Genomic DNA, 24,139 nt, shown 5'->3' with positions numbered 1-24,139 from the left:
CTCGAGTAATACATGTAGGTATTTTTATGACTAAAGATGTGGGATTTAGATACCACGGTACTCTAGATTATATACAGAGAGGCGCTGGTGGAAAAACGAGAACGAAAGATCTTTTCACGTTGAGAATTAAATGTAGCTTAGACAGGCAAAGTTCCAGGGCATTGAGGTAGGCTTGCAATAGCTGGTAAGGTGAATGAATGTCTCGAGCAGATGCAAGAAAGGCTGTCATCCGTATACACATATAATTTGACATCAACCTGAATAGGTAAGTCCCCCGTGAGTATGATAAAAAGTAATGCTGAGAGTACCGGTCCCTGAAGCACAACTCTAGTCTGAGAAAAGATTTCGGATGTAAAGGAACCGTTGGAACAGAAGGAACTTCTATCTTATAGCAACTCCTGTACACATGCAAGAATGTAAAAATGTGGCCATTATTCGTCAAGCTTGTTCGAGAGTATGGAATTCTCTACGCTGTCGTATGCTTTGGCGATATCCAAAGGGACTAAAGCCGCGACTTCTTTCTTTTTTATTGTAAACCTAACTCTCTTTTCCAAATCTTTATGAGCAGTCCTCGGCGAAAGCCTATCTGAGAAGCACTGAAGTGCTTAATGCCACTACATGATCTGTAAGACGGCTGTGAACAGTGAGTTGAATACGTTTTACTAAATTAGGCAAGAGGAAAATCGACTGAATGATATCGATTACAAAACCCTTCCAAGTATGTTTGAGAAATAAGACTATTTTCGCACTTTTTCATTCGGTAGGGACGCAACTTGTCTCAAGGGACATGCTAACAAAATGCAAAACATCAGTAGTAAAGCCTTGCACAAGAGTCGGAAATGCCGACAGTGACCCCTTCGCATCCAGTGGTGGCAGATTTGAGCCAGAAACTACGGGAAATAATTCAGTGAGTTGAACCGCAGCGTAGCTGCGCGCAGTGTGGGTTGGACGAATGGATCCACCAACCGCGCTTGAAAGCGCAGAGCAAGGCCTTTCCTATCTGGTCAAGTTCTTTTTTTTCGCATCCTCGGGTGTTAACACCACTGACTTTGTAATACGAGATGCCTGCGAATTATGGTTGTGTTCCGTGAAGCGGTACAAAGCTTTGCGAATATTTGGGCTGGATAGATAACCGTTCAAATTCGCATTGTACTTCTTTTTCGCTTTAACACGTTTTAAAAGAAGCCGTGAAAAATTTGTAATTTATCCGATTCCTCGGGCAGTGATTAAGAGCGAGACTCTTCCAGGCAGCTTTTTTAAGTCGATATGCTCTCTCACACCTATCATTCCAAGAAGGATGGCTGTTTGTTTTTGACCGTAGATTGTATCGTGATCACGGAACGCTCAGTGGCACCCAACACGGAGCGGATAACTTGTTGAAGCGCGATCCAAGTTATCAGCTGATGCAATGGAGAAGAAAGAGGAATGCGGAAGTATTTTGAAAAGTGCGTGGCTGGCTGATTTCTTTGAACAAGCAGTCGCCCTAAGCGCCCAAAACACTATGACGAAAGATATCGGAAAGTGATCACTGGAAGTACCAGAAGCGACTGTAGACCACGAAGAGACCTGAGCTCCGTTTGTTGCCAACGCTAAGTCAATGACAGGCCGTGAATCGGCACGTGCGTAAGTTACACCTGAAGTTTTGCAGCAGCGCACATTTCTTTCCGACGTCCAGGACCAAAAAGCTGCCCACATGCATCTGCACGCATACCCAAATTGCTTGATGAAAACTGAAATCACCAGCTATCACCATTGTGTTGTTAGAGCGCAAAAGTTCTTTTAAATAATCTGTACTGTGTGCACCTGGAGGAAAGTAGGCATTAGCAACGCTAAAGGGAGCACACTGTGGCATTGCGATATCAACAGCCTCAGTCAGGTCTAGAAATTTGGTGAGACACATGCGCGCTCTGAAATAATTTAGAAAAAAATAATGTTCACAAGCAACCACCCCTGCCGCAATTGCGATCGGCTCGGAGAACCCATATTTTTGAATCAGGATGATCTAACAGCAGTAAGCCAAGTTTCCTGAATTAAAACTTTGTTAATTGTGAGACAATGGTCTGTAAATCGTCAAAACGAGAGACGGTGGACCGGCAATTCCACTGTGGTACTTTAAACCAGCGCCACGGTTACTGTAGAAGGATAGAGGCTATGACTGCCTGCTTTAACACGTCGATTTTATGCTGAATACTGGGGGAACCTTTTTGCCTTTGTTCTTTGTGTTGAGGATGACTTCGACGGAGAGTAAAGACTCGCCATTTCGATGTCCGAAGTGCAAACGGTAGAGAGGCGGGTATCTCCCGCACCATGTACAGACACAAACGGGGACGCAGCAGGAATAGGATTGTGGGAGGAGTCACTAGAAACGCTATGGGAAAGACTAGTTGTTAGAGCGGGAAGACCACCAGCTGAAGCAGCAAATTGGTTAGAAATCACCTGGGAGAGAGCCTCACTGAATGTAGTCAACATGCGATCCACAACGCCTGCGAGCGGTTTGTCAACAGTGGAGACTAAAGACTTAGCACCGCCTCTACATCAGACCAAGGTGACCTAGCAAGTCCCGCCTAATAATGCCGTTTCCTGTTCAATAATGCATAGGCATCAGCTCTACAGCACCTTGGTATGTTGGATGATGCCCAGGACACTCTTCTCGTCAGAACGTTTACGACAGCCAGCACCGTCAGCACGATCAATGCCGCGATAGATACTGCCACTGGGCACGTCAGCTGTGCAGAGGTCCTAGGATTGGTGGCCCCGCAATGTCGGCAACGCGTCGCAGATTTGAAAGCTTGGTTGCCATAAACAAAGCAGCCAGAAATTTGTGCATAGCAGAGGTCGAGGTTGCAGCGGATCGACGCAGTACACTAGAGGCCAAGGCTTAAGTTTAGACGGGCACAACATAGAGCCACCAGCATCTCTAGTACAGCGGAATACTCATATCACGCCAACACGGGCGTCCTGAGAGTCCTCAAGCATTTCCTGAGGAGACGCCGATGGGTCCACGCTGCGGATGATGCGTTTGGAGCAAGCGAGTTGCTGAGGTATGAAAAGGTTATCTGGAAAACACGCGAAGAATGTGCAATGCAGCACCTCCGACACACATTGCATATAAGAGGATTGGCAAAGAATTTCCTCCTGCCGAAAGGACTCACCTCTGATATTTCCAAGTGGGGGTGGTAATAGCCTTCAGCTCCCTTTGGATTATTTTAGAGTTCTTCAGTTCAGGACTCCGTCTCAACTAGAAACAAGCGCCACTAGAATGTTACTGACGCCATATCCACGAATGAATCCAGGGGCAAGCTTTGGGCCGGAACACTGGCGAAACTGGGTGCCGGACCCCACCTAGGGATGTTAAAGACATAGCGCCAAGTCTAAGAGGATATTAAGCCTATCTGCCGCTATAATGATAGAAAAGCACCTAGCCAAAACCCCGACACGTTGAACGGCTTCACCGTAGAAGAGTGAAGCGGGAGTCCGAAGGGGGCAACAAGATCGAAGACAGGAACATCGGCAGGAATCGAAGATGGAGCTGGCTATGGTCGATTCCTGCGCCTAATAAGACTGCTTTTCCGGGGAGTCCTTATTTCACACTGCAGCCCTTTTATTTTTTCTTTAGCAGCTAGCGTCCTCTTCTCCATGAGCTGTTCATCTGAATAAAAACTCTCTTCGGTTTGAAACTTGAGCCTTCTGTGACAACCTTTCGCTTTTCGCCTTCTTTTCTTTGTGGCTGATATCTTTCACAAAAGAAAATGAACATATACACCTTATTACTACCAAGCCGAGCATATTCATCAAATTTCCTGTTCCACAAGGCGCTGACTTCTAACAAATATTTAAACCGCAACAATAATATTAATTACGATGTCATTCCTTGCTTTCAGCACGAACACCATGATGCCAAATAGAAGTGCCTTTGAAACAGCGTAACTAACTTTCAAATATTCTACACTATTAGACCGCAAAAAATGTTGAGCAACATACTCAGTACACAACGCTACGCAAGGCTCTCCAGGGAAGAAGGTGGAAAAGAAACGTGTTCTGCGTACTAAAACTATTCCGACACCCCAAGGTCGCATTCCGACAGCATAGATCACAAGTTTTTAACGCCATAAACTCATTATCACCCAGTGACATTTTTGTCACTACTTCCTGATTTTACTTTTACAAAGCAATGCAATAGGTGATATGCTGACTATGTTAAAAAACATAAGTGCCTGTTAGTGTATGTGTTAAAGGAACATTAAACGGAAAATTTTGCGGTACTAGACTTAAATCTTAGCATCGCAGGATCAGAACAAGAAGGTTTTCATACGTCAGAAAATTGCCTAAAAGAGAGGCACCTCTATCGACACCCCATGCAAACTCCGGAAACTGAAACTAGGGACGTGCCCACTATGGCGGCAGTCGTTCGCTGAGTGCTTGGGCCCATGCCCTTAAGGGAACGCTAATTTGCTGTCAGTGCACATCTCCCATCGAAATATGAAGAAAACAGTGCGACAAAGACAGCCAGTAATGTGAATTACATAATAAAAACAGCAAAAACCAGACGATGGAAAGAAAGGATGAGGCTCAAATTCTAGTACCGAATCCTTTACTTTGGTGCTCTAACCCACCCTCTGTGTAGCCATTCTACGCAGGAATTTCAGAATGGTATGCTCTCAACAGCAAAGAGAATCTGCTCTGTTTGCTGGAGGGCCAGCCAAGCATTTCGTTCGAGGTTCGGCGTTTGAACTGGCTGCTTTCCGCCCACTTCTGGAGTTCTGAAATTATATAACCTTTCGTTTTCTATCGTATGGGTATGCTATGAAGGATAAAATCTTCACCGCTTAAAAGTTGGCAGTTGGCAGGTATGCATAAAAACCAAACTTCTCAGTGTGCGAATAACCAGCGCCGTAGTCATTCGGTTACTTCGATTAGGCAGCGTTTCCCGAACATGCTTGGCGATTCGTTAGCCTCGCTTTCATAAAAAGCGGAGGAGTGACTTTACTAGCAAAAGAAAAAGGATGCCGTACTCAGTGTCTCATTTCTAGTCGCATACCTGAACTGCGCGGTGATAGAAAGGTTAGGGCGTTTCGCAAAATTGAAATGCCACAGCCTCCTCTGCGCAAGCCCATATGAAACAGCGAGCACCATGCCGCGGTCGGGTGGCAGGTAGGCAAGAGCCAGCTGGCTGCACCATAGACATTTGTGATCCTGCGCTCTGTGTTCCTGCCATACGGAGCGAGCGGAGCTGAGTTAACAGGGTTCTTCTTTCACCGCTGCTGTCACAGGATTGCTTGCCGCCCATACCTCGGAATCCTAAAGCAGTTTACGTTTTTTACACCTCCGCGAATGGGCTTTCGGCCACGTTTCTGGCCTTCTGAAGTGGTGCTTTAGACTCGCCAAAACATTCTTAGTATATTTTTTTGTTTCCCGGAGCCGTAGCAACTTTTGTTACTTCATTTAGTGTGCCATTTGAATGCATGAATATTTTTTGCTGTTTTCTAAACAACCCAAAAGCTTTGCGCGCAGAAGAAACATTGGTAATGTTCCAAAACGCTAGATTTACTCTAGCATGATATTAATCTTCGGGGTCCCTTTAATTGCTGTTAGTGCACACTGAGAAAATCTAATATTTTTCTTGAGTTTTCAAATAATTTCAGGACTTCCAAATGTTTCTGCAGCAAGATTTCAAACCACACCTTACAGGCATATCATCATCATCAGCAGCAGCAGCTTAGTACACCCACTGCAGGGCAAAGGCTTCTCCCGTGTCACTTCATATAACCCTGTCCTTTGCCAGCTGTTCCCACCTTATGTCCGCAAAATTCTTAATCTCATCTGCGCACCTAACTTTCTGCCACCCCCTTCTACGCTTGCCTTCTCCTAAAATCAACTGCGTTGCCCTTAATGACTAAGGGTTACCCTGCCTTCGCATTACGTGACCAGCCCAAGCCCATTTCTTCTTCTTGATTTCGAGTAGGATGTTAAGGTTACAGATTTCATTTTTCTTTCCATAGCTCACTTCGCTGTCCGTAACTTAAGCTGAACCCTAATCGTTAGCCCACACTCATCTGCCCCTTAGGTGAGTGCTGGTAAGACACAGCTTTTGTATACTTCTCTTCAGGGATATTGGTAAACTGGCATTCATGAACATAGAGAACCTGCCATATGCGCTCTGCCCCATTCTTACTCTTCTAGCTATTTCACTACCAAGACCCGGATCACAGGTCACTACCTGCCTTAAGGAGACGTATTCCTTTACCACTTCCAGCACCTCGCTACTAGCTGTGAACTGCTGTTCCCTTGCCCGACTGCTGAACATTAGTTTGGTTTTCTGCATGTTAATTTTTATGCAAGCCGTTCTGCTCTGCCTGTCTAACTCATTGATCATGCTTCGTAGTTCATCTCCCGAGTGACTCAGCTAGGCAATGTCATCAGCGAATTGCAGATTACTTAGGTATTCATCGTTATCTGGTATCGCCAACTGTCCTCAATGCGGGCCTCAGAATACCTCCTCTAAACAGGCGGTGAATAACGTTGGCGACATTTTGTCTTCCTGCCTGACACCCTCCCTCATTGGAGTTTTATTGCTGAATTTATGAAGGGGTACGGAGGCCGTACACTCGTTATAGATATCTCCCAGTATTTTCACATAAGACTCTTATACACCCTCATTCCGCAATGTCTGCATCACTGCCCAGGTTTCCACTGAGCCAAATGCTTTCTTGTAATCAATGAACGCCATATAAAGGGGTTCGTTATATTCTGCGTATTTCTCTAAAACCTAATTGGTAGTGTGAATAAGGTCTATTGCTGACTAGCCTGCCTGATAATTTGGTTAAATGAGTCTAATGTTGTACTGATTCTATTTGCGATTGCTTCGGTAAATACATTGTAGGGCAACGGACAGTAAGCTGAGCGGTCTGTAATTTTTCAAGTCCTTGCTGTCTCCTTTCTTAAGAATTAAGATCTTTTTTGCGTTCTTCCAAGGTTCTGGTACGGTTGATGTCATAAGTCATTGCGTATACAGGTTGGCTAGGTTTTCTAGCACTATCTCCCCTCCGTTCTCCAACAGATCTGCTGTTACCTTATCCTGACCAATTGCTCTTCCCCTTGCATTGCTCCCTAAGGCTTTCTTTACTTCCTCTTTCGTTACTGACGGGGTGACGCATTGCTGTGCTGTGCTGTCTCACTCAATACCGTTCTGACTACATTGGATGCTGTATAGATTTGTGTAGAACACTACGGCTACTCTAAATATCCCTTTGAAATTCTGTTTTTATTCGATGGGTATTTTAAGAGCAGCACCATTGAAACAAATTTCGTCTCACTTTATGTCTTATCGAGCGGTCAGTTTTTGCATACATGCGATGGGTATATTTAAAACATGGAATATGTGGGTACCTTTTTCGTCAGTACCTTCCTAATTATCAAATACCTTTTTTTGGTTTTGTTTGCGGGGTTTAACATTTCAAAGCGACCCAGGCTATGAGCGACACTTTAATGGAGGGTTGCTGATAATGTCGGCCACATGGGGTTCTTTAACGTGCACTGACATCGTAAAGTACGCGGGCATCGAAATGCGACCGCACTCGCAGGGATCGAACCTGAGTCTTTCTGGTCAGCAGCCGAGCACCATAAGCACTGAGCCACTGCAGCTGGTAGTGATCAAATATTCAATATTACCTAAATAATTTCTCTCATTGACAAGAAATCTTGTATTCTTCCTGTGGTATCAGAAATGACTGGCTGCATTGTAAATACATCGATCATATATATGAATCTATTGAGTTTTTTAAGTCATACATTTGCTCTAGGTTTGGGTGGCTGCTTGTGATTATTTTCAGGAACTGTTGTCAGTTGCAGCGCCCAAACAGCACAGTAAAATTGAAGATATTGATTTTTAAGTTCATGTTAGTTTTATTCAAAAAAGCATCATTATGTGTAAAAGTAAATTAAGCATGCTTCATTTTTGATATTCAATTTAATATGCCTGAAATTATATATTGCCATTGAAGGCTCTGGGGCATAGTGCATGCCTCGTCGCATTCCGTTTACAGAAAATGCAAGCTTCAGCGGTGTTCACATATGCCACTTCCATACTGTCCTGGAGTTTTCTACATCATTGACGGACTGCGCACCGAATAGATTCGCATGAATTCCTATGAGCAACATGTTCTCTCCATAACATCCATAAAACTTCATATATCCGCTCAGCCCTTGTACAATGAAACACTGATGTCCAGCTTACGCTTACTGTAGTCCAAAAGGTTTCGAGGTCTTGGAATTTACTTCCTGTATGGAAAAGTCTTAAAACAGTTTTTCTTTCTCTTAAGAAAGTGAATATTCTTTAAAAACAGGCAAACAGGAAGCTGATTGCTTGAAAGTGAATATTCTTTAAAAACAAGTAAATGGGAAGCTGATTGCTTGAACCTTTTATGATTCTACCTAACACGAAGTGCTAATGAGCATTATTTGTCGCGAATAACACTAAGAGGCTTTCAGACTGATTACTGACTTGTGTACGTTTACATAAAATCGTTTCGCATAGAAATGAATCAAGAATGATTAGAAACTTACGGGGAGCTACCGTATTTTCTAATAAATTAATATTGCAGTCGCCATCAAAATGACAAGTAACTCCTTCGTAAGTAACTTACTCCATTGCGTTCCTGCGTGACGGTAACGGTAATACAAGATGAACTACGTCTGCCGCTATGAACGAGGGTGGATTTTGTGAACACCCTCAAGGTTCGGTCACACTTCACATAAAAACCTCCGATATCAGCAGGTTTGACAGTCGTCGCCTTAGCTCAGCTGTTATAGTACCGGACACAAAATTTGCAGGTCGTGGGTTGGCATCCAACCGGCGCCTCATGGTCTTTTCTTCTGTTTTTATTAATCTACCATTGCTAGAAAAGGACAAATTAAAAACAGACAAACCCCTACGCTCCTTGGTTTCGGTTCGTGTTTTGCACAGTATATCCCCTCTATAATGCCCACCGGGCCAAGAGGGTAACTGAAATAATTAAATAAATAAATATATATCACTGAAAGAATTCAGGTGCATACCTTTTAGAGGTCTTCACAGAAGGCAGCGTTCCTGCTGTGCGATCGCCATCCAAAACGACATGGACAATCTTTCGTGTCGTAAATAAAACGCCAGCATAGTGGGAAAAAGGGAAAGGGACTGGGAAAATGTGCTTTGTTCTATTTCCGTGTCTTCCAAATTTTATGAAGCAATTGATTTCGGATAAATAAAAAATTTTATCAATTTTCGTCCAGATTCAGTCATGAATGCTACTGACGAGGGCACGCAGGCACGTTGACTTGGCTGAGGTACAACGGGGGGTCGGAAACGTTTTTGCGGCGTTGGCTTCTTTTGGAGAATAGGAATGTGATAATTAGTAGCGCGAGCTAGAGACTTGCGAATAAGATACTAATTAGAGTAATATTATGCGCGTAAACTGAAGTGTGGAAGAGATGAAAGACAAAAATGCTAATACCACTGACTGCTTGCGAAGACAAACTGCTGAAGGAATCCATTACCGTTGTCGCGTAATAGCCTTAAAGGCGAAACTTTAGTGCTCCCCTAAATTTCCAGAGTGGATGGTGCGGGTTGCCAACTGAAGAACGGCGCAAGACAATCATGCGGGCCTTTCGCCCTTACTGATGCTTAATATCACCCTTACTGTGTGTCGAAGCGGCCTTCCAATGCCACGCAGTAGAAGATTGGTTCTGCTCTTTGCTGTGCCTATGAAAATGGCCTCACAGAATCGACCAGCTGCTTCACCAAAGTGCAAGGAGCCGATGAGATTCAGTGCAATTTAAAAAAAGGGGGTTGCTGTACTTTTATTACCACAGAATTACTTGAATTAACACCAGTCATTAACACTGGTGACGGACCCTGACCCTTTAGAGTTCGACAACAAAAGTAATTCGGTAAACTTGGAACCCAACTCAACCGGGCTATTAAAGTACCAGCCTCCGCACGGATATTAAGAAAGAATGAAGTACAACGAAATCAGCAAGTCCGCCTTTCGCCTCCGTTTTGTGTACTCGCCCATCGATGGCTAACTAGAAAGCTTTTTTTTTACTTGACCATCAATTTCAGCTGCTCAAAGGTCGGCTCTATTAGAAACAACACCTGATCTATTCCTTTTTGATGTAGTAGGATGCGCACTGACACTTCTTAATGTTCATCTATTGTGAAAAGTTAAACACGCGTTACAGTTCAGTTGCCGTCCGTCCAAAGATATTCATAAAATTTCTGCACACATATTCTTTCCAGCCCAGCGCTTCAAATGATCTCCGCCACCATTACGTGTAGTCGGCGTCTTTTGTAGTGCACGACGGTGCGCAAGTCATTAATTTTAAATCACTGGATATTTTCTGTGGCGTAATTACTTAGTTTTTATTAGCGTTCTGAATTTCCATGAAGTCTGCGGCTTTGCTTGTGTGGTCTGCTGATTGGATCTTCAGGTTCTTCTTATGCCTCGCCTCCAACGTAATAACTAAAGCCCAGACAGCGGTGCCAACAAGGTTGAGAGTTCCACAGATCACGAAGAGCCAATCGTAGGCTCCAACTCTGTCTCTGAAGTAACCTGCAAAAGAGGACCCTGCGCTGTCACACACCACAGAGAAAGCTTTCTAGCAATTACTTTTGAAGGAGAACAGGAGAAAAGCAGTGAGTGGACTCAGTGGGATGCAATATGCAGGCGATTAAATTGTCTTATTCCACACCGTCCGATGCCTACTGCCGAAAACTATAGACATGAGGCTAAGGAAATTTGTTATCTGTAGCTCGGCCGTAACTCCTTTAAACTCAGGCCTATGTTTTCGCTGAAATGCCAGCAGCCTACAATTCCCCTTATAAAGAGGTATCAGGCTTCTTTGGCTACTGCATGAACGATCACATTTGCACCGTCCAATGCCTCGCCGTGAGCACGCACTGCTGCTTACTTTCTGTTAGGTTTCAGTAGCCCTTCATAAATTATTCGTTACAGGCACAGACTATCGGAAAAAAGTTCTCGCAAATCTGTTTTCCGCTCCACTCAAATTACATCTCGTTTCGTGTGCTTGAGGCATGAAGCTGTAACAACCGACAAATAAAACAATTTCGCATGAGATAAATATTCCCAAAACAACATGACCTCCAACGACAACTCAACAACTCGTTCACGCCCCCTTTTAGGCGCAGGGCAGCATGGCAACATATTCTTTCAACACAAGAGTGTGTATAGTGTGTATGGTTTTGTATTTAGAGTTTAACATCCCGAAGGGAAACGTGGACCATGGGACGCCGTTGCGAAAGGCTCCAGGAGGACTTCATAACCTGGAATTCCTCAAATTTGTTTATAGACACATTACACCCTGGGGCTTTCACATTTCACCTGCATCGAAACAAGGCCGCCTCCACCAGTATTCGCTCCGAGACTATAAGCTCCATACCAGGACGGGAAAGCCAGGCAGCCACCACAGCTTGTGGCCGCTGGCAGTCCTGAGTAGAAGCAGGATATAAATTAACGTTTAAATACTCCCCTCCTCCTCACGAAATGTAAGACTATAGCATTCGTTTTGTAAATCTTTGCACGCAGCAAAAACGCTAACTCTTTTACGACTCATTAAGACCTACGCTTTTATGGTGTAATGAATTGGCGTCTTCAAATCGTTTCAGAGATAAAATTTAATGGACGCGGGAAAGAGTTGCTTCGCCCAATGTTTCCCAAAGTGTCCCGCGACTGTAATTCACAGTTATATCTTTGCATCTCCAAAGGTTTGCACGGCAGATCTCAGCGAATTGGAATTAGGGTACAGTGTAGGATTTCGTTTTGACATCACTGGCTTTTCTTGAGTGCAATGGGTGCTCCCAGCTCTAAATGGAGAAACCTTGACCATTGTGAGCCCAAAATATAGCATTTCCTGTGAATATTGATATATTCCTGACATGAAGGGCTCTGTGTGAAATGGTGAGCGGCGGATTTGAAGATATACCAAACAGGCGTACATGGGAAATTCTCGAAAAACATGCGTTTACGGGCTGAATACACTATGGTGGCTTGGTGGCTGAGCCGTTCTCATGGCGTAACGAAGTCATATGTGAGACTCATAGTAGTGGTGACTGCATTTTTACAGCGGCTTATGGCTACCCAGCCGTCCGCCGTCCAGGAATTTCGTGCATGTTTCTGAAGAATATTGAAGGCATTGCGGAAACACCTTGTGAGCCATTCCTCCTTGCCCCAGCAGCAACTTAGAGTGCAAAATTTGCAATTTTGTTCTTGCGGTAATAGGAGTACAGTATTTTTAGAAAGTTTTTATATTTATACTTATTCGCTATGTTGTAACCAGCATGGCTATGAATGTAATGTTTGAACTTCAGTAGACCTCTTCACAGAAATAATTCCTCACCTTGCTGCGTGCAAAAAATTGATTTATTCGAGCACTCCTGGCCAAATTCCAAGTACGTGAATTCAAGGCACTGAAAAACCGGGAACTTGTGGTTCTTAACAACGCAAAACTGATAAATAGTGTTCACGTTGGTGTTTAAGCATGCTAGCCATCTTTTAAGCAAGAAATATTCTCTTCGGTGAGACCCAAATAAGAAAAGTTCTCCTGTTAAAGCATTGTTTACTGTTCTGGTGCTTCCGCAAGCCTTGATCATGTTGCTTCCGGTGTGGCAGCGTTTTTTACAGTATATTATTTAAAACAAATCAGATACATACCTACAAGAGAAGGCTTCGCAAAAGACAGCATTCCTGAAGTAGCGATCACCATCCCAAACGACATGGACAATCTTTCCTGTCCGAAATAGGATGCCAGAATCATGGGAAAAACGACCATGCCAGTGCCGACAAGGAAAGCTATAACCAAATCTGCGGCAAATATTTGCACATGATTGGAGATTACTGGGAGAAGAATAAGAATAATGCCTTCTGCGCTCAATAAAAGCACCATGACGGCTTTGTTTCCAAGTAAGCCACGATCAACAGCAGCTGGAATTATGAATCTTCCTGCAATTTCGGCGATGGCTCCCATTGATGATATCGTCACTGCGCTGGACACAGGTACCCCTCTGTCTATAGCAAAGTCGACAAAAAGCGTAATATAACACTCAAAGACGAGGCTATATGCGTTGAAGCTGTACATGATGAGATAGAAAGTAGGGTGTTTCAAGACCGAGAGCCCATACTGCAGTGTTCGTTCTGCTTTTTCATTCCTGGACGTAGATGAGTTTTCAGCGATCCCCTGATTTTCGGTCCTAGTATTTATCCACTTTGGAGTACGCGTAAACAGGCTGAATGCTAAACCGTTCATAAGAACGGCGCCAAAGATGAGAAGGGAGCCGCGCAAGCCGTATAATTTAGTGAGGTACTCGAGTAGCTTTGGAAACACGAAGAGGCCCATGGTGACGCCCGTGTAGTTGAGGCCCATGGCGAGACCCTTGCGTTTGTCGAAGTGCTCGTTGATGATTGTAGGTGCAACTATGAAAACCATTCCGCCTCCGATGGCTGCAATAAATAATTTAAAACAAAGTAAGCACAGTGAAGAAAAATCTTCTGTGCCAGGTGAGCATTTTGATAATAGCAGACAAAACATTTTTAAATGTATCGCAATCAGTTTCAAGAATGTGGCCTGCTATACAAGCAACAACCAATGACTGCAGACTAGGATGTATTGCAGGATTTTTTTGTCTAGATCTGTGAGACGCAAGATCCAAGTTAAAATTTAAGAAACCAAATCATATTGTTAAGTTTATTTCATTGACACATTTTTCCGATAGCCTTCCAAGCGAAAATTGGTCTAATTAACTGTTTTAATAAGGTAATACTAAAGATAGCACATTGTTTTTTGTTGCAGCGGGTCCTACGCTGTGACTCTGCTGCTTTTACATTGGGCTACTGATCTACAGGTCGCGGGTTCGTTTGAACTCGGTGGCCGTACTTTCATGGAGAAGTACAAAAACGGCCGCACGCGGTGCGATGTCAGCGCGCGTTAAGGAACAGCAGCAAGTATAAATGAACCCGGTCAACTACACTCCATCGGCCCTCATAGACTTTGTGTCACTTCATGAGGTTCTAATATACAATTCTGGATTTTATAATTTTTTTTCAGAGCTGTGCTGCATTTAGAGTCTTACCATGTACAACGCCCAGTGTAAACGTCATGACATCAATGCTTGGAGCAATGTAGCTAATGATGGCGCCGATGCTTGAAGTAGCTGCTCCCGCTATGATCACTGGCCGCGCTGTAAATTTATGAGCCATGGGGCCCGTTATTAATCCTGGAAGCAAAAACATTAAAAATTTAGAATGTACATTTTTAAATGCCCATCTCCTGAATCTTAATAGATATAGAAAGACACCCTTAACAGCCGGAAAGACTTCTTAATTCTAGCTCTATATATATATTTTACGTGAATATGGAAGACTTGGCCGTTCGCTGAGGCAACAGTTTTTCAACCGTACTTGCGTTTAAAGTACGACAGAATTTTCAGGCGTAGAAGTCATCATCTTCCGGCCAAGCCATCTGTATAAAACTGTTTGAAATAAGAACTTCATTTCATCAATCCTGTCGGTTACTCCATTTCTTCATTTTGTGGTCATCGGTATGCGCGTTACGCATGTGTTATTTTCATCACTGAGAAGGCATTACACCTTGACTCGCTTTCGTTACGCATCGTTAGCTATGACAGTCTTGTCAGAGATTCCTGATTTGAGGGGGTTTGAGCTTTTCACGTAATAAAGCTTTTAGTTATATGCTATAAAGTCATACGTTTAAAAGTTATAACATCATTTCTACTCTATAGGTGGATTGCCTTTATACTTCTTCGCTCCTCTGTGCCTCCTTGCTTTTTGCATTCCAGGATTATATTGGTAATGTGAGATTCATAAATATACTGGCTGTTGTGTTCCTTTGTATAAGACAGAAAGTTGGTCTCTGCAAAAGTCCTGAATTAGTTAATTTCCTGTCTCAACAATGTCTCGCTTATCTTTTTTCTGAGTAACTTTTCACGTTCTCATTTCAAGTCTGCACTATTTCTAGTCCCCCTTAGTACAACTCATTTATTTGCCGGTCCAAATTCTGTACAGTGCTGGGCTGGGCGCTTGACGAGATATCTACATTAGTTTAAAGGCCTCCAATCGGGATCTTCGATATGCACTTGTTTCCTTCACGTTTCTGCACGGAGGTATTCATGATAGTTAGGTTGTTCTTTGCGACAAGATCTAAAAATAAAGAAACGACCCTATAATATTACTGTCACGCTGCCATACTTAATTTCTTGCTTCCCTTTGTATGGTAGAGACCTCTAGAAAGCCTTCAACTGTGTTTATACCTTCATGCTCATATGAACATATACACAGAGAATTTATACTATCCATTCATTCTCTCTAAACGTGGATAATTAGACTTCCAGGGCTTCAGTGTTAGCTCTCAATAAACTTATTTTCAATATCAACGAGAAAATAAAGGTCTCTTTTAGAACAAAAGCACTACTTCGCAAGGTCAAACCGTCTCACCGAGTTTGTGTGGAACTTCGCCTTCCGGGTTACCATTCCCAAACGATAAATAAATAAATAAAAATATTTCAACATTGCAGCTACTGGTATTCGCATCCGCGGCGGCTTGAACAGATCAGACCCACTGGCCGCTGCAAGAGAGCGCTTTGCTATCGCCTCAACCGTTCGTGTCTCGTGTTAACCTGCAACACATTCTCGCGCTTTGCATCGCACATCGCAGTCTTCAGCCACTGAGACTACTGTCGACTACTGAGACTACTGAGACTACTGTCCGCCAGGCGTGCGGACAACCCAGAAATTCAAAATTATGAGCCAGCCATGCTAAACACATGCTTGCGCACGCCTACTAGATATAGATACGTTAAAGCTTCGCCACATGTTTATAATGGAGAGAATAGCGTCGTTTTACTTACCAGAAAGGTACATTACAGCGCCCATGACCATAATTGGCCAAGAGCCATCGCTCTTGTTTGTCAGGAAGGTCTCCTGTATGGCGACGAAGAGCAAACCTGACGAACGTCTCACCGACATTGCAAAGCAGCTGGCTAGAGCACAGGCCCCTGCATGAGATAAAACCTTAGAACACGTGCAACGGTTCTGCCCCCCACCACCCCTACTATGGTTCCCCGTGCAGACCACCCTAATCACATGCGGAGCTAATTCTATAGGAGATTCAAGCTGTACTGTCCCGTACAAATAAACCTTAAATCGACGATTGTGTCTGTATTGCTCATCATTGGACGCTGCAAAGGTTACAACGTTTGGAGACGGGTGATGTATAGAGTAATTCGGGAGAATCATCCGAGTAACTTTTGATTAAAGACAGTTTTGGCCATTTGTAACATCCTAAGTAGCGCATACAGAGGGCCTTAGTGTGTCCTACCTGGGCAAATGGGGCTCGGGAAAAGTATAGAGAACCCAAGTATTCCTCCTGTGAGCAGTGGGCCATGCCCAAACTGAGTCTACCCCAGTTGATTCTGCATAGGTCCCATATAGGTGTTGGTAGGCCAGTCACATGCCACATTACTGCATCTGGTCCAAGCTGGTTTCTTGTCAAGTACTTGAGGGCGGATCAAACAGCAATGGGGGGGTCTATGCTAGAAAAACCTCCGCAAACCAAAATGGGACTGCCTACCCGAAACCAAAGAAGGGCCGACATAGTAGGCCGCGGCGGGGCTGGCAAACAAGCGTGCCCAACTGCTGCCCACATCGGTTTGTTGTAGGGCACTTGAGGGCAGGTGAAACTTCAATGTTCGCCCTGTGCTAAAAAACCTCTGCTAGCAAAAACAGGGCCACCAATGCGAAACCGTTGTAGGTACCACGTAGCCCGGCGCACCCTCATGCTCCCCACATTGGTCCCTTGTAGGGTACTTGAAGGCAGGTGGAACATAGATGTGATCACTCCGCGGGAAAAACCTCGTTAAACTTCATAGAGGCTGCACACACAAAACTGCTAGGGTCTCACATCAACCCTACGGGGGCTCGAAAGCGGGCGTGCACCAAGCAGCCCACTTCGATGTATTGTCGGGATTTCTTGGGTAGATGCAATACAAATGCTGGCGCTATGGGGGAAAATACCCGGAAAGCCCAAATGGGGCAGGGTAAGGAGCCAGCGCCACACTGCGGCTAGAGAAGACGCACGGGGTGGCAGACGAAGAAGAAAAAGGGGAAGTGGAACGTGGCGAAGAGCGTGCCGGAGAGAACAGGAAGAGCGCGGTCGGTGACGGACGTGTACGATATCTGCTGGCTCCCCGAGTTCTCAGGCTTGAGGCCTCAGCCACAGACGTCCGGGTTACCAGACATGGACAGCCCGTCGTAGAGAGCCTGAGCCATCAGACCTAGGTGCCGCTGTTTCCTTCGTGTCCGGCAGCCTCTGAACACGGACCACCTTCGTCGCCACCGCTGCTTACCTGGGCTACTGACCTTGAGGGCCGCGCCCGGATCCCACAAGTGTGACGACTCGTCTCCTCTGACCGACGCGGCGAATAGTCCTTACCCTCGTGGTAATGAGTATCGCTCCACCCTATTCTGCGTCAGTTTAATAGTTGTCTTTTAACAGGCGCATAGGCGAATGTTTCAATCATTCGTTTTGACTAGCACTACCGGCATCGCAAATTCAATTGTTGCGATCTGCGTGATGATGTCCATTTGTTAAGGGAAATTGAAATTTCGCCTCTTTAAGAATTTTAGAAAGGAGTTTTTTTAAGAAATAGTTCTGCGTCACTGCTTTGTTGCATTCTAGCGGATTTTCAAAGCCGTAAAAGTACTTGTGCAAGAGCATTCTCACTTCGGTCCCCGTCCTTGCGGAAGTCATGTCATGCGTTCGATATAGCCTGTTGCGCGTTGACACTGCATTTCAGTCAAAGTGAAGATGTTCGATCCACTACATACCGAGGAGTGACAGACCACGTTGCCCAGTGACGCACAAAGTGACACGTTTTTCTGTGCCTTGCGCTGTAGATTAAGATGTGCGGAAGGAGCACATGTGGTTTTCTTCATATGACGAAGACTGCTGGCCCCGTATCCAAATCCATGCTTAGCGACCTTCGCTTCATCACGACGTGGACCAGTGGTGCCTTCTGCGTTGACCAGGCGGCGCCATTAAAGAGATAATCCTGATGTTGGGAAGCACATTTATGTCCTTCTTTTCTCGGTTTGAACGCCGGGAATTTTTGTGCGCCTGACATACCCGCAATTATGCTCTTTCTTCCGACAGCTGCAACACAAAGCTGACAGATTTGCAGTGGCTACTATTGTGCTTGTGCGAACCGCATCGAAAGCAAACATTGCTTTTGGGTTATGCTGCCGTGCACGCCCTCTCAGAAGTCTTCTTCTGCCCAGGATTCTCGGCGGTGTGCAACTTGTGCAAATACGAGTCCGAACCTGCTGCGTCGAGCACTTCTACTCTGCTTTTGGTGGTTAAGCCTCGTCCGACAGCCTCTGAAAGGCCGGTGGGAGTGAAATGTTCACAAACAAAAACACTTTATGCAGCTTCTAGGGCTACGACACATAGAAACTACAAATCATTCATAAAAACGTGAAAGTGTTCAACAAAATAATGTGGCACATTCAAACCTCTCCTAGCCAGAGTCTTTAATACAAACAAATTTTGCAACAATAGTACCCTAGTGCACGAGATAAAACCAAATAAGCACAAATTGTTCATTGCGTATTGCAACAGTGCCATGGCAATAGGGTCCCTTCGAGGCAGTGCCGAAGACTCTCAATATGCGAAGCAGGTTGGTGGCTCGCCGACCAGCAATGTTCCTCCGGGGGTGGTGCGGCAGCATTTCATTTGTAGTTAACTATGTAACGAGCTGCTCGCCAACGCTAAACGTCCTTTATTTATAGGGCGCGTAACATATGCCAATCACTTCGCGCAATGGCAGACGTGCACATGTAACGTCGACCGTTTAACCTCGTACTTAACCTCACACCTGTGCGCGTCTCACCCTTTGTCAGGCGACGAGACACGTTCCAGAACGTCTGAGGTTTCTTTTTTTTTGTGCGACTGCGCACTAATAATTCCGAGCTAAATGGCGAGCCTATGACTCAAGGTGGCCCAAGGTACTCAGCTATCCATCCGTAATATTCGTTGATTTCTTCATTGCTCTCGATCCTTCTGCGGCGTACGTGCGCAAGATACTTTTGACGCCGCGTCATGCTCCGAAATGTGGGCAGAATTTTGTGCCATTCGTAAGTTGCGTCTCTGAAATGCGGTAATGAAAAGTCGGCCCCCATTGCGCAATGGCAATATGGATGCTCGCTGAAGGGCTGATTTGTAAAGGGTCATACACAAGCACCAGAACCGGATTTCGGCTCACGTAACTCGTTATTCTGTCCACACGTCTCGCTATTTACGTAAGCCGTCCACGAAAGCATAGCTTCGGGTTACAGAGGCATCGGATAAAAACAAACTGCTTCAAAATGATGCGGCGAAGCTGTAAGCTATGTTATGACTGGAAAAGAAATACCCCCGCGAGCGAGTGAGGTGGCGGCCATTGAGCACTCCTTTCTGCGTGATCGTGAAGCTCTTGTTAAGCGCCAAATGCGGTGACAAGGAAGACGGGCATCGCAAGCTCTTCAACTACCCGAGGAGCTTACTTCAGCGAAAACCAAGCATGAGTGCCACTAAAGCAAACGTAGATTTTAAAAAATGCTTCTGCCAATCATTTCGCAGCTTACCAGCCACAAGCCAGCTATGCACGCTGTCTGGACCGTACTGGCGCAGTCGGGTGCCCCATTTCCAGTGACTCCACTGACAACTTTCGGGCTTCCTGACTTCCATTCCTGGATGGAATGCGGAGTTCCTGTGAGAAAGATAAAGTTTACGATCAATCCCAGCCATAGCAAGGTAATGCCTACGGTCTCAGAGGTGGTCGACTGGCATAAAGCCCAGCAGCAGCTCCGCGCAAATTTCAGCAATCAACATCTCTTAAGAAATACCAATGCACACATTCTTGCATGTGCTCTTCTCCAGGAGATCCCAAAGAAAAGCCTGCGGGGGACCTTCACACAAAATTCCACTTAACCGAATTACAAAAAAACAATATTTTTACGCAGCGCATTCTCACTTATACACCGGAGTATGAGGTGCTCTTCTCCGTACTGCCCTCGTATTGGCAAGCGAGAAATGCAGGAAAGGATGTTTAAGGTAGTGCTTAAAACGCGTTACCGCCGTATTTTCCACCATATGTTTCAGGTAGCCTGCTGCTAATTATAAATAATAAGCCCAGTGAGGTATAAACGTGTCTTCAGTGTCGTAGTAAATTGGCTATGGCGGATATCGTAATATAGGTGATTCCTGCTAACTACTAAGCCAATTGACAAACTTCTGATTGTTGCCTTTTCTGATCGTTTATCTGATCGTTTACTGTTGCCCTTAGCCGCCTTGCTGATATTTGTGACTTGCTGCCGGCCGTTAGTACTAGACATGTCTGTTTTTGTAACTTGGGAAACGGTATTACCCTTCGCATGATTTGTACTTCGTCTATCTAGTACCAAAAGATGTGCGCTTTCGAAACGCGCGTTTCTTTTGCGAGCGCAAGTAGAGGTTCTTGACGCTCTGACGCACGCACGAAAGAGCTGCGATTTTTTAAAATTGTTCTACATGTCCCAAGGAAGCAATGTACGAGAACTGGGCACATGAACCACGCGTGTGCTGACGGCGGATCACCGCCTCTTCTTCGCGTTCAGATTGGCTACGAAAAAAGCCGAGCGGCTAGCTTAGGTTGGAGTGTATAAGACCGCTGTGGTCAGAAGCAATCATTTGTCCCATTTCTACAGAACAAACAAACTGAAGATAACCTAATCAAATGTTTTAGAGCGCAGCCCTTGTCATTGCTCTCCCGGTAAGCTTAAAGGGACCCTTAAATGATTTCGAAGGGTGCATTTTTGTGTAACAGATCTTTAGAGGTGGTTTGTGTGGGTATTCGAGTCAAATTTGAAACCTTTGTGCGGAATCCATAATTTAAAAATATCTTTTAAAAATCGCTGCTGCAGTAGCTCGCCACCTACTAGGGCGACATATCTAATCGCGCGTCCCCTACCCCTATGACATCAGTGGGCAGAAGGGGCGAGCTTGAAGGCTGTCTCTTCTGCTCTCTGACATCATCGGGGTAGGGGACGCGAGGTGAAGTGTGTCACCCTTATCGGTTGGAGCTACTGCGAGAAGCAATTTTTAAAATTATTTCTAATTTATTGGGTGCACGGAGAGCTTTACAATTTGACTCGAAAACCCACAAAAACCACCTGTACAGTTCTATTGCACTATATTATCCGGATCGAAATCATTTTAGGATCTCTTTAAAATGTCTGAGCACAATAGGGTACGCTCAGGGAGAAAAGGATAGCTTCGCGCAGGCATCTGCGGTGGCTACTATATGTCTCAGTGTCACCGCTAGCTTTTGGAACTCTTATGCGCGTTTATAAAAGAATCTGTAGTGAGGTATTCACTGGTTTTCTATCAGGCTTCTTCGGAATGAAAAAGACGAGTCATGACTTTTGGGAAGCCGTCATAAGCTTTGGTAATTGAGTGTAAAGTGCTCTCAGCGGTAGTGGTTATCAAGCATTCAGTCGGCTTTCGGAGCTTAGTAGCTGAGTGTTAAAACATGGCTCTATTCGCGCACACCTGCTCTTTTTTGGAAGTTAGGTAACCCAACGGCACGAAGCCTAAGGAAGAGAAAGGACGAGACACAGCGCTTTTTATGTGCGTGCTGTATGTACAGCGTCCGTGAAGAGTATACGACCCAAGGAGCTTACTTGCGAGGCCAGCTGTGTGCAGGCCTCAGCCATCGTAATCTCTCGAAAGGAGAAGGGCTTCGCGTCCTCAATCGTTCCAAGCTTTGGAGTGCAAGATATGCTAGGGAGCGCCGCTAAACTGCTTAGAAGAAAACCCCTTGGGCTGTATACTTTTGACGGGGGCTATACCGTCGTTCAAGTGTTTGTATGAAGTCCAATTTGAGCTACTTCTTGCGTGTTATTCGTCTTCCCTCCTCATGTCTCTATATGACATGTAACTGTGTAACATGAGGAGCTCTGGAAGAGCTCTGTAAGAGCAGGGGAGAACCTGGCATACTCGAGGCATCAGTTACCGTAAAACATATGGACACATTTGCAATCCTGCGGCCAAGACCTAAAGCAGCAAGCATTGTAACGATTTGTGTCAATAATGCGCGGCTCCCGTCCCGAGGTGCGATACGTACTGGGATGGTAATAGCGTCACGCAATTATGCGGTCATTTAATTATTTCGCGCGCGCTCTCCCATTGCTAGCTGCAAGTGAAGCACCATGCTCTTAATTCAGCGACAAAAATGACCATTCACTCTGTTTCCAATCCTTATACCCCCTAATGTAATGAACAATACCTGCAGTGGGTAAAAATGATAAAATATGATTTTGATCACGGTGATAAATGACGTTTCTGTCTTTCTTGAATTCTGGGCAATGAATTTATTATGTTCATAAGAAGTATACCTAAGTCTTATATCGTTAAGTAGAGGTGCGTGTACAGAATGCTGCGCAAACCGAGCTGTCAGCTTCCTCACGGAGGCATCAAAAGAACTGAGTGGCACGCAGTTTGCAAGTAGCGGAAAAAAATGCGTCAGATACTATTACTGGGAAGAACGCTTGCATCTCGCGTCTGCTGTCGCGAATTTCAAGCAAGGGTGTAGCCGCTGGTCACCTTATTGTCATCCTGGCTGCTCGGAGAATTCGTTTCTGGAATTCTAAACTGGCGATTCATCTGCATACAGATTCATAATTGTGCACAGCGTCACAAAATTAAGCCCTTCCATACCTCTCCTGCGCTAAAAAACCATTCAACATACATCATACCGTCAAAACACAGCCGCTCTCGCATTTTGCTGTATTCACTGCGGCGCTTTTGATCGGCTTACAAACTGTTCATATCAAACGTGGCACCCATTTTGAGGCTTACACCAATTACCACGCACCTGTAAATGCATTAGCATGCTACGCACTTTGTTTAAAGCACAATCAATATAGACGCATGCTTAGTCCTGTACTTAAACAAGGCCGCGACGAAAGAAAACTAGTAACGTATGCGAGCACTGACAAAGGACACAGCAACTACACATAACTGTGAACGCCAGCGCACGAGGAAAAGGAACTGACCTGTTACAAACACAGTTCTCTTCAGCGAAACTTCCACAGGACACCTCCCGTCCCTGAGCACCCGGCTACCCGCTCAAGAGGCCATTATCTCCAGAGCCGTTAAATTCCGAGAGGGCGCAGAATGCAGGCCGTTGGTCGTCCTATTGAGGTAACGTCAGATCCTGCACTAAACCAGGTCAAAACAGAGCAGGTTGTTCGGACTGAGTTGACACGAGTCTGCAGCGATAAGAGCCGCCAGTGATTGTGGACGCTGGCAGTCGCTCGTGTTATTTCAAGGCGCTGTCACAGCGTAGCCAAGGTGCGCCTTGTTTACTGCTCTGGCTATCACCTCTTTTCTCTTCCGTTCTAAGCTTGCGCTTTTTGTCCCTCTTGTCACCGCCCTGAACTTTTCGCCTTTCTTGGTTGGTTTGGTTTATGGGTGTTTAACATCACATAGCGACTCAGGCTATGAGGGACGCCGTGGTGAGGGGCTCTTGAAATTTCGACCACCTGGGGTTCTTTTACATGCACTGACATCGCACGGCACACGGGCCTCTAGATTTTTGCCTCCATCGAAATTCGACCACCACTGCCGGGATCGTACCCGCGTCTTTCGGGCCTGCAGCCGAGCGCCATAACCACTCAGCCACCGCGGCGGCTCTTCGCCTTCCTTGTTCGTAAAAACGGATGCAAAGGATGGCAAAATCACGATGCTGACAAGCACATTGTCCAGTACGGTACTCTACGTGAGGGGTAGGAAGCTTCGGTCAGTTTCAGTTTCTACTACTTCAGCGCACCTGGTGACTGTAGAGGAACTGATGCTTAAAACTGAATGATTCCTGCACACGCACGTAGTGTGATAAGGCTGTGGCCGTGGCTGAATTGGCTGAGTGACTGTGATAGGAAGGTGCTTTTGTTTCGAAGGCGGTGGTTGGAAGGCCACTCAAGGATGAAGTTTCTTTTCCCGCTAGATACCTTTGTCATGACGACGATACGGCGGTCTAGTTGGCTTCCGTCCGGCAGCT

The 24,139-nt window shown here is 45.2% G+C and overlaps 1 protein-coding gene across 4 annotated transcripts; it reads right to left on the bottom strand.

The window, feature by feature from the left end:
• Positions 1 to 10,285: 10,285 nt before the first annotated feature.
• On the bottom strand, positions 10,286 to 23,382 carry LOC144121825 (monocarboxylate transporter 2-like). Of its 4 annotated transcripts, XR_013312710.1 has the most exons (7): positions 23,136 to 23,379; positions 19,686 to 19,810; positions 15,914 to 16,060; positions 14,120 to 14,263; positions 12,705 to 13,490; positions 11,376 to 12,460; positions 10,465 to 10,586 (listed from the first exon to the last, which is right to left on the bottom strand). XR_013312710.1 is itself a non-coding variant. In XM_077655237.1 (6 exons), exons 2-6 carry the CDS (start codon positions 19,786 to 19,788, stop codon positions 10,390 to 10,392), a joined length of 1,377 nt encoding a protein of 458 aa, XP_077511363.1. In that variant the 5' UTR covers positions 19,789 to 19,810; positions 23,136 to 23,379; the 3' UTR covers positions 10,325 to 10,389. The 4 variants fall into 4 exon arrangements, 3 of the variants coding, with proteins under 3 accessions (XP_077511364.1, XP_077511365.1, XP_077511363.1); XM_077655237.1 differs by lacking the exon at positions 11,376 to 12,460 and having other exon boundaries at positions 10,325 to 10,586; XM_077655238.1 differs by lacking the exons at positions 11,376 to 12,460; positions 14,120 to 14,263 and having other exon boundaries at positions 10,286 to 10,586; positions 23,136 to 23,382.
• Between the last annotated feature and the right edge of the window lie 757 nt (positions 23,383 to 24,139).

This window comes from Amblyomma americanum, chromosome 2, assembly GCF_052857255.1.
Source record: "Amblyomma americanum isolate KBUSLIRL-KWMA chromosome 2, ASM5285725v1, whole genome shotgun sequence".
Taxonomy (NCBI): Eukaryota; Metazoa; Arthropoda; class Arachnida; order Ixodida; family Ixodidae; genus Amblyomma; species Amblyomma americanum.
Note: the sequence above shows the minus strand (reverse complement) of the source record. Positions and strands in the feature narration are given on the sequence as shown.

Coding starts and splice junctions, on each gene's coding strand:
- LOC144121825 (XM_077655237.1), bottom strand. CDS start 19,788: ATGGAAGTCAGGAAGCCCGAAAGTTGTCAGTGGAGTCACTGGAAATGG. Junction 13,491..14,119: donor TACACTGGGCGTTGTACATG/GTAAGACTCTAA, acceptor TATTTATTGCAG/CCATCGGAGGCGGAATGGTT. Junction 10,587..12,704: donor TGCGAAGCCTTCTCTTGTAG/GTATGTATCTGA, acceptor CCTCTTTTGCAG/GTTACTTCAGAGACAGAGTT.